Source organism: Penicillium bovifimosum, assembly GCF_028826915.1.
Source record: "Penicillium bovifimosum strain IBT 22155 chromosome Unknown utg000006l_segment0_segment0, whole genome shotgun sequence".
Classification (NCBI taxonomy): domain Eukaryota; kingdom Fungi; phylum Ascomycota; class Eurotiomycetes; order Eurotiales; family Aspergillaceae; genus Penicillium; species Penicillium bovifimosum.
In genome coordinates, this window is record NW_026622715.1 from 380,212 (window position 1) to 404,184 (window position 23,973).

General features: G+C 51.6%; 11 protein-coding genes across 11 annotated transcripts; 7 read left to right on the forward strand and 4 right to left on the reverse strand.

Moving 5' to 3' along the window:
* Positions 1-240: 240 nt before the first annotated feature.
* Positions 241-1,650, reverse strand: N7515_007773 (CobW family GTP-binding protein; the record flags this gene model as incomplete). Its single annotated transcript, XM_056668517.1, has 5 exons — positions 241-597; positions 654-1,261; positions 1,311-1,322; positions 1,381-1,464; positions 1,527-1,650. 5 exons carry the CDS (start codon positions 1,648-1,650, stop codon positions 241-243), a joined length of 1,185 nt encoding a protein of 394 aa, XP_056518347.1.
* A 313-nt stretch (positions 1,651-1,963) lies between these two features.
* On the forward strand, positions 1,964-3,520 carry N7515_007774 (Mob1 family protein; the record flags this gene model as incomplete). The annotated part of the gene is made up of 2 exons (XM_056668518.1): positions 1,964-2,179; positions 2,228-3,520. 2 exons carry the CDS (start codon positions 1,964-1,966, stop codon positions 3,518-3,520), a joined length of 1,509 nt encoding a protein of 502 aa, XP_056518348.1.
* A 417-nt stretch (positions 3,521-3,937) lies between these two features.
* On the forward strand, positions 3,938-4,602 carry N7515_007775 (HIT family protein; the record flags this gene model as incomplete). The annotated part of the gene is made up of 2 exons (XM_056668519.1): positions 3,938-4,000; positions 4,075-4,602. 2 exons carry the CDS (start codon positions 3,938-3,940, stop codon positions 4,600-4,602), a joined length of 591 nt encoding a protein of 196 aa, XP_056518349.1.
* Positions 4,603-4,966: 364 nt separating this feature from the next.
* Positions 4,967-6,811, reverse strand: N7515_007776 (uncharacterized protein; the record flags this gene model as incomplete). The annotated part of the gene is made up of 2 exons (XM_056668520.1): positions 4,967-6,526; positions 6,578-6,811. The coding sequence occupies 2 exons, from the start codon at positions 6,809-6,811 to the stop codon at positions 4,967-4,969; spliced, it is 1,794 nt and encodes a 597-aa protein (XP_056518350.1).
* A 202-nt stretch (positions 6,812-7,013) lies between these two features.
* N7515_007777 (HD domain-containing protein) lies at positions 7,014-7,705 on the forward strand (the record flags this gene model as incomplete). The annotated part of the gene is made up of 2 exons (XM_056668521.1): positions 7,014-7,050; positions 7,101-7,705. The coding sequence occupies 2 exons, from the start codon at positions 7,014-7,016 to the stop codon at positions 7,703-7,705; spliced, it is 642 nt and encodes a 213-aa protein (XP_056518351.1).
* A 1,594-nt stretch (positions 7,706-9,299) lies between these two features.
* Positions 9,300-11,990, reverse strand: N7515_007778 (Rad4 family protein; the record flags this gene model as incomplete). The annotated part of the gene is made up of 1 exon (XM_056668522.1): positions 9,300-11,990. The coding sequence occupies one exon, from the start codon at positions 11,988-11,990 to the stop codon at positions 9,300-9,302; it is 2,691 nt and encodes an 896-aa protein (XP_056518352.1).
* Positions 11,991-12,204: 214 nt separating this feature from the next.
* N7515_007779 (CoA-binding protein) lies at positions 12,205-12,719 on the forward strand (the record flags this gene model as incomplete). Its single annotated transcript, XM_056668523.1, has 2 exons — positions 12,205-12,289; positions 12,340-12,719. The coding sequence occupies 2 exons, from the start codon at positions 12,205-12,207 to the stop codon at positions 12,717-12,719; spliced, it is 465 nt and encodes a 154-aa protein (XP_056518353.1).
* Positions 12,720-12,950: 231 nt separating this feature from the next.
* N7515_007780 (uncharacterized protein) lies at positions 12,951-13,976 on the forward strand (the record flags this gene model as incomplete). Its single annotated transcript, XM_056668524.1, has 1 exon — positions 12,951-13,976. One exon carries the CDS (start codon positions 12,951-12,953, stop codon positions 13,974-13,976), a length of 1,026 nt encoding a protein of 341 aa, XP_056518354.1.
* A 427-nt stretch (positions 13,977-14,403) lies between these two features.
* N7515_007781 (uncharacterized protein) lies at positions 14,404-16,241 on the reverse strand (the record flags this gene model as incomplete). Its single annotated transcript, XM_056668525.1, has 8 exons — positions 14,404-14,670; positions 14,728-14,955; positions 15,017-15,133; positions 15,203-15,322; positions 15,350-15,733; positions 15,789-15,878; positions 15,937-16,020; positions 16,089-16,241. The coding sequence occupies 8 exons, from the start codon at positions 16,239-16,241 to the stop codon at positions 14,404-14,406; spliced, it is 1,443 nt and encodes a 480-aa protein (XP_056518355.1).
* Positions 16,242-17,548: 1,307 nt separating this feature from the next.
* N7515_007782 (F-box protein) lies at positions 17,549-18,998 on the forward strand (the record flags this gene model as incomplete). The annotated part of the gene is made up of 2 exons (XM_056668526.1): positions 17,549-17,827; positions 17,889-18,998. The coding sequence occupies 2 exons, from the start codon at positions 17,549-17,551 to the stop codon at positions 18,996-18,998; spliced, it is 1,389 nt and encodes a 462-aa protein (XP_056518356.1).
* Positions 18,999-21,682: 2,684 nt separating this feature from the next.
* N7515_007783 (uncharacterized protein) lies at positions 21,683-22,168 on the forward strand (the record flags this gene model as incomplete). The annotated part of the gene is made up of 1 exon (XM_056668527.1): positions 21,683-22,168. The coding sequence occupies one exon, from the start codon at positions 21,683-21,685 to the stop codon at positions 22,166-22,168; it is 486 nt and encodes a 161-aa protein (XP_056518357.1).
* Positions 22,169-23,973: the final 1,805 nt, after the last annotated feature.

Sequence of the window (23,973 nt, forward strand, 5' to 3'; positions counted from 1 at the left end):
TATGTTTTGATGTTCTCTTTTGTGATCTATGTTTCTTCAGCGGAGGCCCTTGTCTGCGTTCTGGTGTTATCACCCATAGTCGATGTATATTGATGGGATCTTTTTATACCTCTTCTTGTCTGACAGGGCTGTATTATTTTCGTTATTTGGCAATGAATCATGGCTACCGGTTTTTATTCTTCCGTAAATAGGCTCTTCTATCAATGCATTGGTGACTATGGCTTGCTTCAACTGTCTGACTTACGCCAAATAAGACTCCAAGCTCTCACGCCAGGGTTCTGCACTTGACCCCAGACCCCGTCCAATCAACACAATCTTGCACTGAAGCTCTTTAGACGTATCCTCGTCTATTGGTTGCGCATCTCGAATCTCGAAGACATCCCGCACGGCTTGGATGACCCTGCTTGTCCCATCATCTAGGAACAGTATGCCCTTCAACCGATGAATCTCGAAGTTGTCTGGATGTGGCTCAGACGAGGATGATTGAGCAGGTACAGGGAACGTCGTATCCCACAAAACCGAGCGCAGCCAAGCGTCCACGCGCTCAACCTTACCCGCTGCGATTGGCGGTATAACGATTGCAACAGTAGAAATTGCCTGATAAAAGGTTAGAACCCAGTCCAAAGCAAGCAGAAAACAGGTATCAAACAGACCGGATCCATATGACTATGCCCCTTCTTACTGAAATCCAAATCCGCCAAATGGTCGTAAGCATGCAAATCCAAAACAACACCCTCAATCTGCGGCGTCCGACTATGATCCGTAACATGAATCTTAGCAACACTATTAATAGACTCCACCCGATCCCTCACAGCCTCCAGCTCCGCCTCCGTAACCAAATCCGTCTTGTTAAGAATAACCACATCCGCATGCGAAATCTGCATATGCGCCATCGACAACACAGGGCCGGATCCATGATCGTGATCCTTGTCATGCGCCTCGGCCTTCTCTTCCGGCGCCGGCTCATCCAACAAGCGGGTGATGTTCTTTGCGTCCACCAGAGTCACAATTCCATCGAGGTAGATGGAGCTGCCGAGTCCTTCGTCCATCCAGAAGATTGGGGCGATGTTGCCCGGGTCGGCGAGGCCGGTTGTTTCTAGCAGGATGTAGTCGAAGGTGCCGCGACGTTCCATTAAGGACTCTATGGCCATTACGCCTGAGTCTTTGACGGAGCAGCAGATGCAGCCGTTGCCGACTTCCATCCATTCGGTCACTTCCTGGCCGCCTTGGTTTACTGTCATTGGTTTTTCGATGTCCATTGCTTTTGTATGTTAGATTGTGAGGCTTTTCGTTGTGTTTGGGTAGCTTACAGTCACCGAATTCTGTAGGAGGTTATAAGCAAGGTAGTTCATGTATTATATGGCTAGTAGAATGACTGACCGTTCATGATCACTGCGATTTTCTTGCCGTGTTTCTCTGTTAGGATGTAGTTTAACAGAGTCGTCTTTCCGGCTCCCAGGTACCCTGGCGAGTTTATTAGTCTCGTATCTTCTTCTTACTTGAAAGCCGTTGCAGTAGAATCATACCAGTGACCAATGTGATGGGCACTCGAGCTGTCGGTTCTTCATCTACTGACACCTGCTCTGCTGGCATCGCAGATACATCAATGAGCTCCGGAGGAGCATCCTCATCTTCAATATTAGCAGACATGCTGTCTGAGTACTTGATTGTTGCGTAAACTTATGAAAACAAAGGGAAATCTGGAGAAAGCTCGTAGATGCGGCGGATGACGTTGTTGCCTAAAATAGACGTTAGGGCACAGGGCTCGTACCTCGGGCGGTCAGCCGTTGTTATGCTGATCGCTGTTATCTTCAGCTTCGAGGCCGCATGCGCGATATATACTCTCAATACTCTACGTTTTCTTTCTTTGACACTACTTAACAAGCGGCCTGGACACCATTCACTCATTTTCTTCTTTCTCGGTGTCTCTCGTTTCATCTAGCGCCCACGTTATCCTACCGTGATGACTGCTGCGGGAGTATCTCCGTCAAGCTCTCCGCGGCTTCCCAGTCCGCCGCCTTTCACTGAGGTCCAGATTGGTCCCCAGTCGCCGTCAGTCGGTGAAGTGTTTGGCAAGGATGGTGATCTGGGAGAAGACGATGGCTCGACGCGCCGAATCCGGCCAGGGACTAAAGCCGCGGACATGGCGTTTGGCCCCCCGTTGATTCCCCTTTCGCAGGTTAGTCGTGCTTCATTGACTTTTCTGAACATAACTAAATCGAGACAGCTCGATTCTCCATTTCAACTCCAGGAACATCTCAAAGCCCTGTATAATCACTTTACGAAGCCCGAAGGATCTGACGTCGTGGTCCCGATCAACCGCGAGGTTGCGATACGGCTAGCCGAACCCCCAGAGGGAGTCGACCGATCACTCTGGCTCTACGAACTTTGCCGATTCCTCACTATGAAAGTTAACAACCTAATCATTGCCTTCTTCGCCGAGAGCCCGCCCTGCTCGGCGGCAACTTGCCCTGAAATGCGAGCCTCGGAATGGCAATATCTTTGCGCTGTGCACGACCCGCCTAAATCCTGCTGCGCAATTGACTACTGCTGCCATACTCTTGATTGGGCATCGAATACCCTCACCTCCCCAAAATATTTCCCCAGTCGGCTCACACTAGGCTCGGAGGCTGCCGGAGGCCCCCAGGCTAGCATGAGACACTTGACCAACATATTCCGTCGTCTATACCGCATTTTTGCGCACGCATGGTTCCAGCACCGTGATGTCTTTTGGGAAGTGGAAGGCCATGATGGTCTATATGTCTTCTTCAAGGCGGTCTGCGACATGTACGGCCTCATCCAGCAGGACAATTACACCATTCCCCCTGAGGCCGAGGGACCAGATGCGGTCCAGCAGTCTGCTCAGCAGACTGGCGAGGAAGGACCGACCGACAGCAAGCGTCTGACCATCCTGCGCAAGGATGACGAGAATCCATTCGGATCAGCGGCGGGAAGTCTGGACCCGACGCTCGGCACTGGCGCAACCACCCGTCGCCACAAGCACAGTCCTTCTACCGGTTCACGTGTTACGACTATCTCGGAAGGAGCGGAGGATTTGGAAGACAGCCCTCAGACGCCATCTCCCCTGCGCGAGGCCCTTGAGCAATCGCCAGAAAGGCCTGTCTCTGTCCTGGAGGTCCCGACTTCTCGGTCGGAACCTATTTCGGAGGAAACGTCTGCTGATATTGGGGAGCCATCTGAAGACCCAGTTGAGGAACCTCGGGAACAGCCAGAAACTGAGGGGAAGCCGTCCGAGACCCCGGCACATGAGGAAAAGACTGAGCAGGCTGGGGAGACTCGGAAGACTCTGGAGACCGAACAGCCAAACTCTGAGGAGTCAAATACCAAGGCAGAGTCTCCTGTTGAGGCCTCTGTGGAAGGGGCGGAAGAGGCAGCTCCCTCTGAACAGCCTGAAGTGAAGGTTGAGGTGACACCCGAGACGCCGAAGGAAACTGCGCAGGAACCTTCGATTGTTTCTGAGGACAAACCCGAGCCAGAGAAAGAGAAAGAGGTCTCTTGAGCTCCTTTCCCGCCTTTTCCCTTTCACCTTTACCTTTCACATTTTCACGCCATTTCTAGCAGATGATAATTGTCTGCCATTTTTATTCGTTGCTCTTGCGATTTTGGATGAGTCGCAAGTTGCAACTCTGCCTCATATCTCACCATAATATATAGTTTAAGATGTCTTTTTATGGCCAATATCAATGATACCCATTCTCCCCTGCTTCATGTCAATGCGGTACATTACAGTATGCACGTACTCGTAGACCTTCGTTCGCCCTTAAGGCTGCCAAACCTGGATGTTGATATGAACCTTGATAAGCTCTTGTCTCTTATCGCACCTTATCAGCATAGCCCCGACAGAACCCCAACGCGACAACCTCCAACTTCCTAAAGCCCAACCCTCAATTGAGTCAATTCAATGTCCACTTCCACCATGTCACCCCTCAAAGGCATCACAGCGCCAATTTACTTTGGCTCATTCATCGTCACACCACAGGTACACTCTCCATCCAATCCACCGACCCCAATCTACCAACTCAGAATCCCCAAACCACCTAACAAATTCCATAGGTCTTCTACACAACACCCCTCACCTTCGCCCTAGTAAACCTAAAACCCATCCTGCCCGGCCATGTACTCGTCTCACCACGCCGGGTCGTCCCGCGCGTCAAAGACCTAACACCGGCCGAAACAACAGACCTGTTCCTAACAGTCCGGCGCATAGGCCGAATGATCGAGCGCGTCTACGGCGCCAGCAGCCTGAACATCGCCGTTCAAGACGGTGTGGATGCTGGACAGAGCGTGCCGCATGTTCATGCGCATATTATTCCGCGTAAGAAGGCGGATTTGGATCATATAGGGGGTACGGATGCGGTTTATGATTTGTTGGATGGGGATGAGGGGGATTTGGGGAGGGTTTTTAGTGGCTCTAGTACAGGGGAGGATGGGGAAGGTGGTAATGGGAAGGGGAATGGGAATGGGAGGAGGTCTAGGTTCCCGGCTGTTGATAATGAGGCGAGGAAACCTAGGGGGGAGGAGGAGATGAGTGCTGAGGCGGAGATGTTGGCCAGGGAGATGGAGAATGAGCCGGTTGATTGAGGGTGGGTTTTGTGTACAGTAGGTTTTTTATGTGGGGAACTGGGGTAATTGTATATCGGAGATGTCAATGGTGATTGGAGTTGGGGTTCTGATGCTGTTGAATGGCTTGAATAGGTGGTGGATTCGATAGGACTCTGGGATCTCATGATGGTCTTGAGATATCGTGAAACAGTGTCCCTGGTCATGAAGTCTGTCAGGACGATGATGATAGAGGTGATAGGCACAGAGCCAATATCTAGTTCATGTCTAGTTCATGAAGAGAAACCAATATAGGGTCATTAATAAGTCACAGCCACCCCCAGACTAAGTACATTTGAATTGAATACCCTCCAGCTGAATTTGTATGCCTATACCCTCCCGAGATCTAGCCCCTCAACCTCGCAGAAGGCGAATCAACCTCTCCCCACTCCCCCCTCTCCCCCTCCTCATAATCCAGCTCAAAGCTCTCCTCCTCAAAAGAAGGAACATGCACAGCAGGTGATGAAATAGGGCTGAGGGCCACGCGGGGACGCGACTTGAAGACGCTAGCATATTCAGCATCTTCCTCGAAGAGCTGATCCTGCGGCGTCGAAGCGCGCGAGATCTCATTCGAACGAGCCGATTGCCCGGAGGCTTTGCGCGGCATTACGAATTGGTTCACGGGGAAAGATGGCCGGGGTCGGCGGCGTCGTGGTTCGTCGTGGGCCACGGGTGGGAGGAGAGACATTGATCTGCGTGTGCGCTCGACTAGGTTGGTGGAGCGTTTGATGGGTTCCGCTTCTGGTTCGTCGTCTGAGGGGATGTCTGGCGAAAGGCGGACGGTAGGAGGGGAGCGTTGGCTGTCTGGTTTTGTGTGAGGTTCGGACTCTGGCTGTAGCTCTGGGATCTCCTGTTCTGGTGAGGGGCTGGGGGTGTGTCGGTGGTCTTCTGATGTTGTTGGAGGCTTCACAGTCTCCGAAGCGTGTTCAAATCGGCGAGGACTGCTCGTCCTCACTTCGGGTATGGTAGAATGCTTGAGACGAGATTTACCGTTGATACGGGCGAGTGTCTCGTTGACGGAGGAAAGAAGATATTTATCTGCACCTTTCAACATTCGTCCACGATCGCCAGGCTGGCGGACTGCTTTGGATATACTAGCCACTGTGAGAGACTGGTGATCTCGGAAGAGCATGCGCTGTTCTTTAGATTGACATGTACTCATCCCGTCAGTGCCTCTTCCCTTTGAGAGAGACTTGTTGTATTCGTGCCATTTGTGCAGGCGACTGCGTTGAAGTAGAACCCGAGCCTCCAAATCAAGGATCAGATCTTGTCCCGACCCACTGTTGAGGCTATCCACATTGTAGTCCCGGGCTTTTGCTAATGCTTTGGAGAAGGGTAGTTCCAAAAAAACGTCGGTGCTACTTTGTGAACCACCTTCGAGCAGCGCGGTGGCCCATTCCTCGCTGCCTAACCAATTCGTCTGGAACTGCTGCATCAGGCTCTCATGGTCATCCTGCACATCCAAGCTATGACCTGGTTCTCGACTCGCACGTTCAGTCAGCTCAACCTTCTTACCGTCCAGAAGCTGCGCGAACTGATCATATGCGTCTTGAACTCGGGCGTGGCGTTCTCCAGCAGTACTGAGAGAGACTTGATGGGCCAGAATAAGTGGCAACAAGTTCTGGTAGTCGGTAGGTGTCATAGCCGTGGCAGTTGACAGTCTCATAGCCGGATTCCAAATCTCGTCGGTGGATGCGGCCAAAAGTTTACGGAGAACTGTGGTGGAGAACCCAGCGAGCAGCTCCTCGAATTTCTCGCCCTTGCAATCATCCAGCATTGTTTTGCGGAGAATAACCTCTCTTCCCAGATCGCCATTTTTCTTCAATTCGCCTAGACATCGGAACAAGGCGGCGCGGAGGTTGACGGACTGTAGAGGCTCTAACGGGGGAAAGAACGGCCGGAGTTTCTGTGGAGAACATCAGCAGAGCCCACAAGCTGGACATTTGGGCTATCGTACATTAAGGGCGCCCTCTGGGTCCCAAATAGCGTAGAGGCGGTACAAAGCCCATTCTATTAGTCGGGTTCGTTGTCGCTGGTTCTGCGATGCCGCGGATAATGTGCGGAGAGATATACCGGGCCAGTCCTCGCGTTGGTCCAGGTGCAGCAGCTTCAGATTGCGGATAAACACCTCCAGATGCGAGGGACCCGACCAGTCGAGAGGTTTTGGCCGAACAGGCCTCGTCGCAGCCATCCTGTGTCAACGGGGACTTTAGTAAACAGCCGGCGTAGAGTAAACACAGATAACGGGGGTTTGCATTGTTTGCAAGCGCCGGCACCTAACGTTATCAGCTATCAGTCCCGCGGTCGACGTTTAAATCTTTGTCCTTTTCCTCTTGTTTATTATCTCTCTTTCGTTATCCCCGTCATTCCATTCCCCTTCAAGATCATCAGCCATGACCACCGACGAGCCCGTGTGGACTCCTGAGTCCGGTAAATTTCCCAAGGCCCTATCTCCTCCCCGCCAATACTGACTTCTGCAGTCCTCGAGACCCTCCCCCGCCGTCCGGAGGAGAACTCCACATCGCCGGTCCCCTTCTTCCACCTGATTGAACGTTTGAAAACCACCAAGCGCGAGGGCTGGCGCCGCTTTGGCATCAACGGCGAGTCGATCGCAGACCACATGTACCGCATGTCGATCATGACGATGATGGCCCCGCCGGCCCTGGCAGCTAAGCTCAACATCGCGCGCTGCACAAAGATGGCCTTGGTGCATGATATGGCCGAGGCTCTCGTTGGCGATATCACTCCCGTCGACTACCACATCACGAAGGCTGAGAAGGCTCGTCGCGAGGCTGCTGTCATAGAGTACATCGCTACCACTCTCTTGGGCAAGGTTCCTGGCGGCGCATTGTCGGGCGCGGACATCAAGAGCGTGTTCGAGGAGTACGAGGAGGACGTCACTCTTGAGGCTCACTTCGTGCATGATATTGACAAGATGGAGCTGCTGTTGCAGATGGTGGAGTATGAGCATGCCCATGAGACTGATCTCACTGAGTTCGCTCATGTCGCTGGCCGCATTCGCTTGCCTGAGATCAAGGCCTGGGCTGATGAGGTTATTGCGGAGAGACCCAAGCAGAATGTCTAGGTTGGTTGTGCGCTTGCGGGATCGAATGATGGGGATTCTGACATGTCCTGGGCTTGCATTTTACAAGGCCCATTGCGTTTTCGGCGTTGGTCTTCCATTTTTACATTTGCATTTGCTCTTTTTCAGGTACACTAGATGTCATAGAAGAATGAGTCACGAGAATACATGAATACATGATATCTATGAAGGTTGAACCGCATACAAACAAGGATATGATAGCGTCAACGATGGCTGGAGACACTACAAGGCACAGTGCACAAGGTTATGCGAAAAGATATCCGAAGCTTCATTGTCTATCTATACTAACTAGAACTTGCTTGGTTTCACCCTGAAGGCTACTCATCCCGAATACCGCGTAAAGGTGCAAGTCTTATCCAGGTGCCACACACAGGACCCGTGTGACTGGGTTAGGGGAGGGCAGGGGAGGCAGTGGCGCGGTTGGGAGAGGGCAGGATGGGCTGTGGTGAGAGGGGAAGGGAGGGAGGGCAGATGGTGCTGTGGTGCGTAGAGGGTAGGATGGGCTGTGGTGCCAGAGAGGAGAGGGGGGTGGAGGGTGCTGTGGTGCGATGGGGAGAAGGCAGGATGGGCTGTGGTGCGAGGAGCAGGGAGGGAGGGCAGATGGTGCTGTGGTGCGTAGAGGGCAGGAGAGGCTGTGGTGCGAGGGAGGGGGAGGGTAGAGGGTGCTGTGGTGTGAAGGAGAGAGTGCAGGATGGGCTGTGGTGCGAAGAGAAGGGAGGGAGGGCAGATGGTGATGTGGTGCGTAGAGGGCAGGAGAGGCTGTGGTGCGGAGGGGAGAGGGCGGTATGGGCAGTGGTGCGCGAAGAAGGGAGGGAGGGTAGATGGTGATGTGGTGCGTAGAGGGCAGGGGAGGCAGTGGTGCGAAGAAGGAGAGTTGAAGAAGGAAGAAGAGGAGAAGAGGAGTTGGAAAAGGAAGGAGTATTTATATGCTTAGGCAATGGCTCATGTCATAGGGGACAATTGGGATGGCGATGAGCTCATTTCCTAAACAGGAAAGCACCGGGGCAAACACTTTGAAGTAGGCAGGTGCTGGATAGCATATGACTACTTTCCCTTTGACTGTTCTCGTCACCTATACAGAGGGAAATAGCTACCCAGCTTCGTGGTCTTAACACTCTAGTCCTATTGATATCGAGTTTCCAATATACCAGTTTCTACTTACCCAGTTCTAGGTAACTAACGAGAAGACTCTTTGACTCTCACAATGTCCGACTTCCCTCAGCCCTTAAAGCTCATCTATTGCCCCAAGGCACTTGGGCAGTGACCCTGGGGTCTTTGGCTGAAGCACAGTGAAAAATATCAACACATCTGCATGATTCTGCTCGAATCCTTACCAGAGCATACACACGCAATGATACAGCTGTATGCTGGTCTCAATCTGGCCCAAGCCAAAGATAAATATCGCTTTTAGATGTCTTGCTTAGAAGCACGACCTTCAATGGCAAGAGTTATATGGATCTCGAGGTAGTCCAGACTTTTCGTTCCTAACGCCATAATTATGCTTGAGCCGCGGACAGAGCCCTAAATCGTTACATTCGTGATACAGAAACACCCATATAGAAATACATTATATCAATCAGCGACCTCGCGTCCGCCGCGTCGGGCGAGGTTCATATTCAGGCCCTGAGTCTTCATCCTCGTCATCCAGCTTGTCCACAAGATCCGAAGCGAGAGACTCGAGCGGAGATTCCGCATCAGATGCAGCATCAACCATCTCGTCGTCAGGGTCACCATCAAGTTCAGAGGGTGCACGACTCTCTTGATCCAGATGCTCAACAACCAACTCATCATTGACATCCCCCTCCTCTCCCGGAAGAAGGAAGCCACCACCATGATCGATAGCATTATATTCCTCCTCCTGATCATGCCCATCCTCATCCTCACCCACATCCACCTCCTTCTTCCCCTTCTTCAGAGCAAAAGGATTATGCTCCTCCCTCTCCCTATCCCCCTCAGGATCACTCCCCCCATATTCATCCCTCACCCTCTCCATAATCCTCAACCCAAACAAAAACTTCCTCCAAGTCTGCAAAATCCTCTTCTCAGCCTTCAACTCCTCCTTCTTCCTCTTCTCCGCAGCCTCAACCCTCCAAGCATCCCTCAACAATCCCTCATTCTCCTCGGCAACAACAACCCCCTGAATAACCGGCACAGCCATCTTCGACCCAAACTCAAACCCCGTAACCGCCTCCGCATAATCAATCCCCAACTTCTTGCAAATCCGTACAGTCCCGGACAACGGCACATGCGCCGCACCCGCAGGAACCATACTCGGCACAAAGCAGTCGATATTCCCGTACTCGTTTTTCGGAATCCGTCCATCGCGGATGGGCGGCGGGATGATGTATTCCGTTTGTTCGCGCGCGTACAGTCCTTGGAGGGGTTTTTCGCCTGTTTGGCGGTGGAGTTCTTCTACTTCGCGCTTGCGCTGGAGGGTGACGGCGCGGATAGGGACGCGTTTGAGCGGGACGGCGCCTGGTTTTGTCTGGCGGCCTTCTTTGTGCCAGCTTTCGGCGGAGAGGCATTTGAGTACGTCTTTGCGACGGTAGACGGGTTCTTCTTTTGCGCGGGCTCCTTTGCCGGTTACGAATGTTCGGACGGGTTCGGCGCCAGGTCGGAGGGCTTCTTCGCGGCGGAGGAAGCGTTCTAGGACGAAGTCTGGGGAGGTGCGGAGGCTTTGGAGAGTGTCGGTTGTTGAGGTTGATTTCTTTTTTTCGGGTTGGTTGGGTTGGAGGTCGCGGGTGTCTTCGAGTTCGTCAACTGCTGTTTTGCTCTTGCGGGCTCGTTGGTAGCCGCGCAGTACCATTCCGAACCAGTCGAAGGCGATGTAGTGGCCCTGTTTTCCGACGGGGACTTTTTCGATGGGCATTCGGAAGCCCTTGGTCTTGCCGGGCCAGGTCCGTCGTTTAAGATATCGGGTGGTTACCTCTTTGGCGGTGCCATCTGCTGAGTGGGCGACCACGTAGCAGATGACTTGCTTGGCTCGGTCTGCTTTTGCACCGCGCGGCTCGAAGTTGGCTTGTAGTTCTGTATTGAACGGCGCGACGGGGTGGGAAAGTACGAGCGGATCGACGGAGATGATCTCATTTGTGACAGGCGAGGCAACTTCTGTCCAGTAGATCGGAAATGGTAGATCCTTGTCAAACTGCTTGCGCTTGTTATTCGGTGCTTTGTTATCGGCCTCATCCGTCTCCGGCTCGGATGCTTCAGAGTCTCCTTCATTATCGGGGTCTTCCGCTGATTCGGCTTTGGCAGGTGTAGTAGGATTGTAGATCTCCCCCTTGGTCCAGCCAAAGCCTAGCGGCTGTAGACTACCCACGAGTCTGGCCTCAATCCCCAGAGCGCGAACGAGAGCCGTGAAAAGCTGCGCTCCAACATCACGCGAGCCCTGCATGCGCTCTGCAGTCGCGCGGAACTCATCAAGATTAGCGATCCGCTCACCATGACGCTCTGGGTCATGTTGTTCCTCGCGAAAATCAGTGATAGCAGCTTCAAGAGCAGACACCTGTCGGTATCCATACTTCCGCAGACCTGGCGCCGTGATATGAAACTGCTTCCTCCAGTACGCGACCAGCACCTTCATCAACGTAATGATTGGATCGCCCCGACTCATATCCGGCTGGCCAGGTTCCAATCTCTCCGAGTCAGCACTCCAATCTTTATTCTTGGCCTTTTTGCCCTTCTTCTTACTCTTGGGCGGTTCCGGGGTTGGCGGTGGAAGTTCCAGACCGGATGCTATACGCCACTTCTTGACTTCCTTGTGTAATCCATCTGGTAGTTTCTTACGCAGAATCTCATGAACCTTGGCATCGTTGCTCCACGCATTGCGAATAGCGTTGTGGAACAGCAAGCACTGGACATGCATGCAATGCGTCTGGATCCGGATTTGGCGCTCGATCTTGCTAGGCCCTTTCTTGCCGTCTGGAAGATCGGATACGTGTGTCTCGTTTTTATCCAGGGTCAATTCAAGGTCCTGTAGCTCCGGGCCGGCGACGATAGGCGTGGTGCTCGTGGTCTTTGCGTCCATCGCATCCTCCCAGTCAATGTCCTCTTCTTCGTCTTCATCGGATTCCTGCGCATTAGGCGCATTGGCCTTGTCGAGAAGCCCATCAGGTGCGTCGCTCAGAGCTGAACTGGAATCGGAGTCGGAGTCGGAGAGGTGGAATTCTGCTGGAGGTGGAGGTTGAATATTATCGGGCCGGGCATGGCGCTTGGCCGGGGGCGGGTCCTCGGAGGAGACACGCTTGCGGGGGACGAATGGTGGCATGCGAACGAATGTGAAGGGAAGTGTTGGTGAGATCGCCGAATGTCGGAGATCGAGGCGGAGATGAGCGAAGGGAGATCACTGATCAGTCGGCTGCCGAGGTTGCGCTTCTTGACTCTACTACTATCACTTCCATCTAACGTTACTCTTGAAATTCATACGAGATTGGACTTAAATTCACACAAATTTCCAACAATATACAAATATCCTTGACACCATGGCCGCAGTCAAACGCTTCTTCTCCTCTCCCCACTTTGCGGTGGCGGGCGCCAGCAATGACGCTCATAAGTTCGGATACAAGAGTAAGGCCAAAAGCCCATTCTCACCTTTTACTTCTTACTTACCTCTTCAGTTCTCGCCTGGTATCACCAACACTCGCTCCCAGTGACTCCGCTCAACCCCCGAGCAGCGCAGATCACGTTCCCCTCGCGTGCTTACGATACCGTCCCCTCCCCGGCCAGTTTGCCATCGCCGACGCAGACCTCCCTGTCAGTCGTGACTCCTCCGGCTGTGACCTTCCAGTTGCTGCAGGAAGCGCATTCGGTGGGGATCCCGGCTGTTTGGTTGCAACCAGGTACCTTTGACGATAAAGTGCTGGAGTATGCCCACGGTCACTTTGAGGCGGTGATTGCTGGAGATGGAGGACGAGGCGGCGAGGGATGGTGTGTGTTGGTCGATGGCGATGAAGGACTGGAGGCTGCTGGAGTAGAATGGACCAGCCAGCGATTGTAATTTCAATCTACTGCGTACAGTAACAGGATATTCCTGGTCAATATATAATGTAGGGGGAGATAAATGTGAGACAGCAGTTCTGTTTTGTTGGGTTTGAGTAGACACTACATGTACTCCGCTCACCGTCAACCAACCTCTCTCTTTTTTTTCTTTTCCCAACGAGAGAGAAAAGACGATAATCCTCTTTCTCCGATTCAAAGTCTTCTGTTTCATTTCTTTGATTTCTTTGAAATGCCTGACATACACCCTTTCTTCAACTCAGCCTCACCACCCAAACTGGACCTCTCCAATGCTCCCTCCCAACTCTTCCAGGTGCCAGCCACGGCCTCCTCATCCCTCTATTCCCTATCCCTCAGTCGCAAGCGACCCCGTCGAAACACGGAGAAGCTCTCCTCGCATTTCGAACCCGACGGCAACACCTCTTCCATGATCCACCCCTACCGCTCAGTAAGCAGCGGAAACCACCTCCACACCTCCGCCGAACTAGATTACCGACCAAACCGCTACCGCGAATCCTTCCACCCACCCCCCTTCGACTCCGATTCCGAGTCCCCAAACCCAGCCGTCTCAAACGGCAGCCGCAAGCGCACTCGCCGCGACTCCTGCATCTCCCCAACCCCAGATGGCTCAACCCCATCCACACCCACCGGCTGGGGTCGAACGGTAATCCAAGCCGTAAGCAAAGTCCTCGATCTCTGTTGGACGGGCGCATTCCGCGGCTTCTACGCAGGCGGCGGCCAAGGCTACGATATGCCAGCGGGACCTACCCAAATTCTCGAATCCAGCTGGCAAGCGTCGACCAGTCCCGAGAAAGACTACAACGCAAATACGTATTGCGCAACACCCGTGCCGGGCCAGTATCCCGAAGACGAGACCGAGAGCTGGGTTGTCGTGCCGGATTCGAATGGTTTCGCAGGCAGCAGTGAGCTAGCCAGTCCCTCGTTTCGCGCGAGGCGCTCCTTCCAGGCGTCTAGTCCACGACGGAGGTCAGCTGTGATGCCTCGACTTGCTAAGCCGGCGAAACGAGTCGGGTATGCGGGTCCCATATCGCCGGGTCTGCCGTCGCCGCGGCTGAGGGATGTGCCTAGTTCTGCGGATATACAGCGACAGGCTGCGAAGATGCGGCGCAAGGAGCGGGAGGAGGATGCCAGTATTCAGCGCTTGAATAAGCAGTTGCAGGCGATGATTCGGGAGGGGAAGGAGGCGTTGGGGACGACTGTTGTTGTGGATGATTTGGATATGTATGACTCCGATTAGGGCTCTTTGGCCCTTTGGAAGTCTGCTTCCATCTCGAGTTGGATGTATTTGTTTGTTTTTTTCGCGTAACGACCTGATATACCCCCAAGGGCGCTCTTTAACTGGGTGGTCCGGACCGGAAAAGCCGGTTTTGATGTGACGATTTACGATGGTGTTCTTTGCTTTGCTGTTTGGCTCCGTCTGTCTCTTGACTATGACACTCGCTACGGACTAGGACCTTCCTACTGTTAATGCTTCTAAATTTGCCTTTGTACAGCTCAGAAGCTTGCTTAATCGAACCAAAGCATTTGACATTGATTGAAAGAATAAAATAACAACAAAAACATAACCCACTCTACACCACAACCTACCCAAGTTCAAAACACCTCATAAAATAGCTCGGTCTTCTAGACTGTTCCAAACCAATATTCCATATCATCCACACCTCTTACTGAGAAGCACCATTCTTCTGCTCCGCAGCCAGACCGGGACCAGAGTGAGGACCAGCACCAGAGCTAGGATCCGGAGGACCAGTAATAGACCCATCACCGACCTGAGAGGGCGAGTTATCACCAGGCTTGTGCATAGCAGTGCTGGGGTCAAGCAACTGCGTAACCTTTCCCAGGGCACCACCGGAGAGAAGAACACCAGCGAGCGTCGAGCCCTCGATGGGAGGAGCCTGTCTAGTCTCGAGTCCATTTGTGTCACGGCGCATCTGTAGGGTAGGGCAGTTAGTTGTAGATCTGATATTTGGTATTTTGGTTGCACGTACGGGGAAGAGACCGACGCCGTGCTGGGAGTTGCCTTTGATAGCACCAAGACCATCCTTTCCAAACAGCTCGCCTAGGAGGGTCTTGCTTGCCGCGCTGTCCTGGTTGGCGGATTCCTTCTCGGCGTCCGAGTGGCCGAGAAGGCCGTTGGAGCTCTCGCTAACCTTGCCGTTCTGGTTGCCCTGTTGGGCTCCGTTGCCCTTGGAGGCAGCGGGCTCGGCGCGGCGGACCTGCGAATGTCAGTTCCACTGTTTCATTGACTGGTAGAAACTTGGCGCAATGTGAACTTACAGGCATGGCAGAAGCCTCGGCATCCAGACCAGTCTCAACGGCTCCCTCCAGAAGATCGCTCATAGACTCGAGCTCGGAGAACTCCTCGTTCATGCGCTTCTGGTTCTTGGTTATGGGCTAGTTAGGTTGTTAGCACTTGCATCTAGTGATCCAATGGTAGGATGGTATAGCTTGGTCTCGACTTACACCGCCGCTGGTGAGGGACTGGAGGATACCGAAGATACCCTTGGAGTGGCCGGGGGCCTGGCGAGCGTCGAGGTGCTTGGCAGGATCGTTAGTCTGCTTGTGCGAGGGCTTGTCCTTGTCCTATTCGATATTAGCTTTCTCACTCACCGAGCCAATTGGTGGGATTGTATGTAGTACCTCCTTTCCAAGAAGATCGCCGACGATGGGAAGGCTGCTGAGGCCACCCAAATCATCATTCAAGTCAGCCGCGAGGTCACGCTTTCCGTTTTGGCCTCCGTTTTGGTACTGCTGAGCCCAGTTCTGGCCTTCATTTTGACCCTCATTCTGGCCTTCGTTCTGACCCTCGTTCTGACCTTCGTTTTGGCCTTCGTTCTGATACTTCTGCGCCTCGTTCTGGCCCTCATTTTGACCATCATTCTGTCCCTCGTTCTGACCGTAGTTCTGACCGTAGTTCTGACCGTAGTTCTGGCCATAGTTCTGGTCGAAGCTTCGGCGCTGAGTCATGCCATTGACTCCACCGGTGTGCGTGTGCTACAGCTCTGTCAGTATTTCTTCCGTTCTGATTATTTAATTCGAATATCCATACCTTTCCGAACAACCCTCCAACGATTGGCAAGCCACTAATACCTTTAGTACCAAGATCAGTACCGAGATCTCGGCGCTGGTTAGACTTCTCCTAATTGGTCAGAACTATTAGCGTACGTCTCTATCATCCGTCCGGGGTGTATACACACATTGCCAATCAGCTTTCCAATAATCGGAAGATCATCAATGAAGTTGTGGTGGTCAGGCTTGTCAGTGGAGCGCTTATCGTGCTTCTATTCATCGAAGCTGTTAGTCGAACATGTTTTTACCCACGGCTTGCTCAAGATCCCAAAATACATACGCCTGAAAGCATAGGCCCAAGGATAGGAATATCCTCAATCAGATTCTTGTGCTCAGCAGCGCCATGCTTTTCCGCACGACCATCAAGCTGCTGAACAGGCGCCGCCAGGCTGACAGCCGCAAAGAGCGTAAGGGCGTAAGTAGTCTTAACCATTGTATCGGTTGTACGGATATCACCAACGTCCAGAGAAAGGAAAGAAAGCGTCGGCGAGCGACAGAGCTGAACGTCGTAAATAAAAACACAAGAAATATTAACGAAAGTCTTCCGGAATGCAAATCAGCTCAGGGGATTCTTGACTGTCTTTATTCTTTTCAGGTCGGATCGCCCTAGTGACATTCTGTCATAACTGGGATGAAGGGGTGTTGTGCCCCTCAACTGCCCATGCGACGATATCATATCCCTCGCGGCCAATCTGTTGATGCTCTGACAGGACGGCTGGATTCTTGGCCCCTCTTGCGGGAATGTGTAAATGCTTGATCGCAACGAATTTCTCCGTCGATCATGGTTGTACCTCCCTGCTATGCAAGGGGTGGTCCTCCTGGTCGTGGGAGACGATGTAGGGTTAGGGACCTGCGCTGCTGATGTGTATGCCCTGGAAGAGATCCTAAACTCAGTCTTGTGAGCTCCTTTCTGGGTGTAAGACTGTAAGTTGGTCGTGGGTCATACCATGTTCCCTAGAGAAGGGACCATTTCGGACACCCGTTCACTCAGGGATTTGGTCTGTCATTGATATCTTCCCAATGTGGGAATGTGATTTGTAGCACCCGCTTGCTCGATCATGTTTGAAGAGCTGAGATTCATCTCATCTTGACATTCCAAATAGGACATTGTTGAAGATGTGAGCTGGTTGACGATTCTATGTGGTCTGTCGAGTTGTCATTGTGTATAGTATGGCATTTCTTGCTCTTAAATTTTATTTTCGATAACTCTGCACACAAGGCGGCCAATTGGCCTAGTGGTAAGGCATCCGTTTCCGGTGCGGGAGATCGTAGGTTCGAATCCTGCATTGGTCGTTATCTTTTTGTCCCTTTTTTTTATTGTCGGCACCTCTCTTTAACCACTCACTCCATCACTCATTCACTCCTTCCTGCATCCATTCCTACATGTAACTATATTCTCGAATACAATTAATTATTGTTTTTGCGACGCGAAGCGTCGCCTTACTTCCGGCCAAAACGACCTCGGAGATAATTCGGCCTGAATTATTTCCCTCCGATTGGTTGTCGTTCGGTTGCCTATTTCAGGGGTTACGGATACCGCCTGCCTTTTACGGCATAGGCGAAGCTGAACGTCGCAGTTAAAATCCCAAGACCATCGGGCGCCGGGAGACCTCGTTGATTCCGCATTCGGTTCTGCCGGGCTTCACGACGCGTGAGGACCAAATCCCTTTTTAGTCATTGTTTCTGTCGGTTCACCTCGCCTTCTGTCTACACAGTACATGCACGGACAGTACCAAAATCATGGTCAACCTTCAGGACCTCCCACTTGAAGTCCTCCTGGAGATTCTGTCTTTCATCCCCACCACCGATGATTTATACGAGGATGACGCGGATCGTGCTATTGGGACTGATGTTCTATACAATACATGCCTAGTCTCGCGGAAATTCCGCGATTTAGCTCAACCTCTCCTCTTCCGCGACTTTACGGGTCGAGGTATGCATAAAAAACGCGACATAAATCGCGACAAAACCATCTGTTTCACCAAGGCAATCTATGCACGTCCTGACCTTGGAGAGCATGTGCGCCATATCAGGATCGCGCCTCTCAGACGAATATTTCAATTCATATCTGGGCATTGAGAAACACAACATCGAGTTCTACACAGGCATCATCAAGGACCTTCAATTGGGCGATATGGAGAAAGACTGGATTCGGGCTATGTACTCCAAGCAACTTGGCCTCCTCATGGCCTTGTTGGTCAACAAAACGCCCAATCTTCATTCACTGCATATGCCCGTGGGTGGAACAGTCTTCGAGCTATTCCCAGTTTTCTTCAGTCGAGATCCGTCATTTTTGTCCAACCTCACGTCTGTAGCCATTGGAACCACCTTCCCTTCAACCGGCTCCGATATGAAATATTACCAGGAGCTTCTATCCCTTCCCAATCTCAGAGACGCGTCCATTGATAGCAGTGCTTTGCTCGATATGTCATTTCCGTCTAGCTGGACGCCTGGAACATTGTCAGCGAACACATTTTCCTTCCACGGATCCCATTGGGAGGCCGGGGCCCTCAGAAAATTTATGCGGGCGTGCAAAAGTCTGGAATGCTTCTTCTTCTCACCTCCGCGACCGTACAAGTCCACAGGCGCACCTGGATTTAACGCTGCGCAAGCCACCGAAGAGGCTCTTCGGCACAAGGATACCCTCAAGGTCTTCCAGGTCGAGTTCTCCGCTGATAATGAGAATCTCGAGGAATACAGTTCTACCCTCGTCAAGTATGGCTCGTTCGCCGGCTTCTCCGTGCTCCAGGATCTTCGGGTCTCTCATGCCTATCTTCCAGCACATCCTCAATTGCCGGCAACGCTACAAAGGCTATCCATCTCCAACTGTAATTCTTCCATTCGGGACATGGCCCAGAACATCGCGACAGACTGCAAAAAGGGCCTGTATCCGCACTTGACCCGTGTGAGTGTCTCCGCACTCGACATCACAGCGCCGATTAAATTTCCCGGGCAACGAATCCCAGAAGGCCAAACTGCAGAGCAATGTCTGCTGTCTCTCCAGGATATGTTCAAGGGAACAGAAGTCGAGTTTTCTATCTCGCCGTTACCACCCCAGTATGAAGACGATGAAGACTACGGGGACTACTATGTTTTTGATGATTACCTCACTCCTAATGACATTTATCATGCCCGTGGTATTTCTTCTCGCGCTTTTGATGCTTATTTTATTGAGGAAATGTCACTATGATAGGTAATAATCGTGACAATTATTTCCCACCCATATCGACAGGCCTGCTTGATGATCTTATGCGGAATTCTCCTCTTTCCATCCTGCATTCATTCTTACATGTAACTATATTCTCGAATACAATTAATCATATTAGGGACTAGTTACTTTTCGCCGGCGAGTCTATCTACGGGCTGTACCACAGACAATCACCTGGCAAACAGTATGGCCACTCTCGTAACCATAAAACAGAACAAAACACACTCACTGACTGACTGCTTGGAAACTTCAAAAAAGAAAAAAAAGATAAGCGACCAATGCAGGATTCGAACCTACGATCTCCCGCACCGGAAACGGATGCCTTACCACTAGGCCAATTGGCCAACTATACTGAGTTGGTATGAAGAGAATCTGCAGCTAATGATATATATGTCAAAGGCGAAATTCCCAATCGAGTATTACTGGTAGAGTTGCCCTAACTATTCAACAACCGGCAAACAGAATTCAAGATGCCTACGACTAATGCTAGAATAAAACTCCTCTAATCAGGTGCAACCTAGTCAGGATTGTATTCATCACCGCAAAACAGTGACGATGTGGAATACCTCCATCATCTAGGTTCCAGGGCCTCGTGAAGAGCCAGCTAGATATATACCTATGGATGGGATGCAAACAAAGAAGCCGGGACCCGGGGAAACAACCTATGTATGGCCTGACTGTAGCCCAGAAGTGAGACAGGCAGCAGTCAGGCAGTTGCCGATCAAGAGAGAATGATACCCGAAAGTATTCGCTCCCCAGCAGAGCATAAATCGAGTCCTCCTGGCCAAAAGTCAAAGGGTTCACGCAGATGGCAAGCATTGCAAGGATGCCTGGGTAAAGTTGAGTGACCTGTGATTTAGCTCCAGTAGAGACAGTTATGGCACATTCATAGACGGTGTCATTCACAGGATAACTGTATACTGAACGGGGTTTAAGGGTACATGTAGGTAGGCCGTTTACTTCTCTTCACTAGTAAGTCACCTCAGGAGCACTGCTTCTGGATTTTTCTAGAGCTAGTTTTCTGATGATGTCGGTACTTTGGCTGCTCCCTGGCTATCAATATGGTCTTGGACTCTTGTGTTGGCTGCCGTTTGTAGATGAACTTGAAGTGTCGGTGGAGACCTTCCCTGGACCTGTCAGTGTTGCAACCCATGATAACTCAGTGGCAATGAGATACGTGTACCGACAGTTCAACGAACATGTGGCGGTAAAAGGCATATCGTCCGTCAAAGTGGAACTTGCGTGGAATTGGTTAGGTAACTACTGTGTAGAGAATGGCACGTCCGATTGAAATGGAGTCATCCTGGCACATACCTCCCCACACTACAATACGCAGTAGTACTACTCAGCACTTCTCCCACCATCCGAACATATCTCCAACGATTACTATATTGTCAATCATTGAATTCAAAAAGCTCAAATATAGAAGGAAAAAAAATAATCCAAACCTAACAGCATAAATGTAGATATTCAAAAGAAGCAAAAAAGAGGGGCTCAGCCGGGAATCGAACCCGGGGCCTCGCCCATTATAGGTAATATAATGAAACCTGAGATTTCTCCCGAAGGGCGAATCATACCGCTAGACCACTGAGCCGGATTGATGGTCAGTTCTCAATTTGAGAATTTATAAACTGATTCAATTTTGTATCAATCGATTCGGTCGGCAGGAAGGTCGATGGTGGCGATGCTAAAAGTCGGGGCCCCGGGGGTCTGGACCCGGAAATCTACGTGGGATATTCGAGACGTTGATGTCGGAGAAGATTTTCATGTCGTCATCAAAGAATCAATTGGAAGGCAGGACCCCAAGACAAATAGCACTATGCGCAAGATCGAATCTTGTGACCCTAGAGGCTGATAGCCAACAGAGGCTGTCAATACTTCTGAGATGGAATAATTGCTCACACCCAATACCGGTAGACCAAACAACGCGATTGTCAAAGAAATTGGAACAACATGGAGGCTGAAGCACATGCAAACGATAGAGACGCTTTACGCACTTCCATACTTACAAAACAGAAAAAGAGCTGTATCATTGCTGCTGTCTACTGACCATATCTGGGCTCACGCTACCTAATGGATAAAGCCAACTGCAATTTGTTTATGGATGTTACTGCGTACACCCCAGCAACATTAGGAAATACAGCGGCAATATGTCGTCAACAAATACTTGAGTCCTTCAACTAAACAAGCCGGTGCTAATTGCAAGAATATACATGATGCGTCAATCCATATATATACGTAGAAGATCCAGGCAGGAAAACGAACGACAAACTTCAAAGAACAATCGCGAGACGACCAATGAACCAATGCGTGCTCTGTCACCTATATACAACGTATCCCCCACGCGGCCACGCCACAGACCGGCATCAGGTCGAGCGCAGCATAGCCTATGCTGCAGCCTTGGTGCTGTTAGAGCGCCAGTCACGAATGCTGGAGTATTTGCCGGGCTTCTTGCTAGTAGCAGCGACATCCGTTGTATCGACCGGGTGTGTCTCATTCTTACCGCTTAAGACGGTATGGGAGTCAAAGTCAAAGCAATCCGTCTTTCCATCCTCAGTGCAGAACGCATAGAGGACCTTGGCACTCATGTCACAGAAGAGTCCCTCCTCAACATGAACGAAGTCAGGTCCCACGGACGTATCAGACTGACATAGTTCTTTGGCTGAATGGTGCTTCGAGTCGCTCACGACGAGCTCAGACTCCGCCCACGCAGGGCGAGCCATGGGCTGGCGGGCACGCAGGGGGCTGCTACGCTTTCCCTTGGTGTAGTAGTGGATGGTGTGGGGATCCTTTTCAGTCCGAAGTCCGAAGTCAATACCGTTGCACATTCTCTTCGGGTTTCTGTGGTTGGCATCCTGCTGGTCTTTCGCGAAGGCAGGCCAGCGGACCTGGAATCCGGTCTTAGGCTGGTCGCCATTTTTGTCAATCCAGAAGCACTTGGGCTGGTAGTCCTTCCCGTTGTTCGGATACATGTGGCTGTGGTACCATTGACCTCCACAGGCATGGCCATAGTCACCGGACACGGCGTACTTGTTGCCACCGCGGTCATCGCTCCAGGTCGTGGTTACCCACGCAACGCAGATGGCATCGTCGTTGGCCGAGAACAGGGTGTACACACCCTGGTTATCGTGGTCAACGTCGACTGTGCCTAGGTCTCCGTTGCCAACGGTACCCGGGTCGACTTTCATGCCGACGAATTTTCCGACTTCGTTCCACACTCGACTGAATTGGGCCTGTTAGCATTGGGCTCTTCTGCTTTATGCTTTGGTATCGAACCCATTGCTTGACTTACACGTCAGGAATACCGCCTCCTGCATTTGTTGGCCCGTGGGGCCCATCGAGAGCCACAGCAACCTTGATGGTTGAACCGGAGGTATCCTCATTGCCGAAGTTATCCATACCAAACCCGACGATGGTTAGGAGACCAGAGATAACGCCAATGGTATCGACAACAGACATGTTTGCAGATCGAATCTGAGAGTATGAAGGTAGGGGTTATGGTTATCCTGGGGATAGAATGGAGCTTAACGTCTGGGATTCCGTGGCCTTATATAGACGAATTCGAGGAGACAATCGGGATATTCTCATCGCCTTTCATCACCACCACATTCACAGCCTCGCCCTAGTCAGGGCTTTCCGTGTCTGCTATCACGGATCGACATCGCTTGATCTAAATTGGTCCTTTGGCCCCTTCACCTACTTGGCCCCTATACACGATGGAACAGTGTGCCCTTTTGCAAGATCCTGATGGCTGAATTGTTGGCTTTGTTAGCACTCGAAGGATTTGGGAGGCTTGTCATCAATGCGCGCTGCAGTGATATTGAAGTCTCTACTCCAGGCTTCATATTGCCCCAAATTCCGGAGCAAACTCATGAAGTTCCAAGGTCATGAAGAAGTGTTAAGACAATAGCCCGGTGGGCACAGTGATGATGCATGTTGCTATCCGATAAGGGGGAAGACATCTCCCTTCGACGACAGCGGACAGAATACAGATGGATGATCTACAACTACACATGGTGATCTTGAGCTTAGCCCTCCGTGCGGAGATATTGGAGGCCTGAAGGATTTATTGCAATGGTTATATTTTATCCAATGAGGGCAACGTTCCAAGAGGAAGGTTAAACTTAGAAGTGCGTCGGACTTGATTATTCCGACTGCATGAACCTGCGGAGACAGCCCTGGCTCAGGCAGAAAACTGGGCTGATTCACTAGATAGTAGATATGTCCAAGTTGCACGAGTCATGGGCTGACAACCGGCAGTTGCAAAGTCCCTGGAGAGGAAGGTTCAGGGCGGGGCTCAATCAGCCTCAGGTACATCCTCCTGGTAGACTTGCCAAAGTCTATGCCTTATAAGGCAAGAATGACATCTGAGTGTCAATCATCACCCATTGAAGATAATGACAGACGCATTAGACGTATGACATAGGAGGAAGCATTCAAACCATACCCCACAAGTTGTGTTGATACTAACCCCAAAAGGCAAAGCTAAGGGCTCGGCTGTGTCCGATGACCCGCCGGTACCCGCCCCCAGTCTCCACTGCGACTGCGAGTCTGCGACATCCAAACAGCCTCCAAGCACGTCGCCCCCAGTAAGCCAAGCATACGCCTCCAATCAGCTAAGCTTTTGTCCCCCATGATCAATCAGCCTAGCATACGCCCCCGATCAACCTCGCATACGCCCCGCCCCCGGATCGGCAAGATACAACGCTATATTGACTGGAGCCTCTCTGAGGCGTCCGCCCGCGGCCACCAACCAGCCCGCCAATTCAAGCACGCGAATCAAGACCCATGTTGTCAGGAGAGTGCCTGAATTTGTGGTCAGGCTAGATATGACACACCAACAAAGCGGACAATAAAGGACTATGGCTCGTGCACGACATTCCTCTAATACCACACTTTTCCCCCCGCGTATCGTCAAACTGTCTCCAGCTCACTTTTCCTTCAATCGAACGAAATC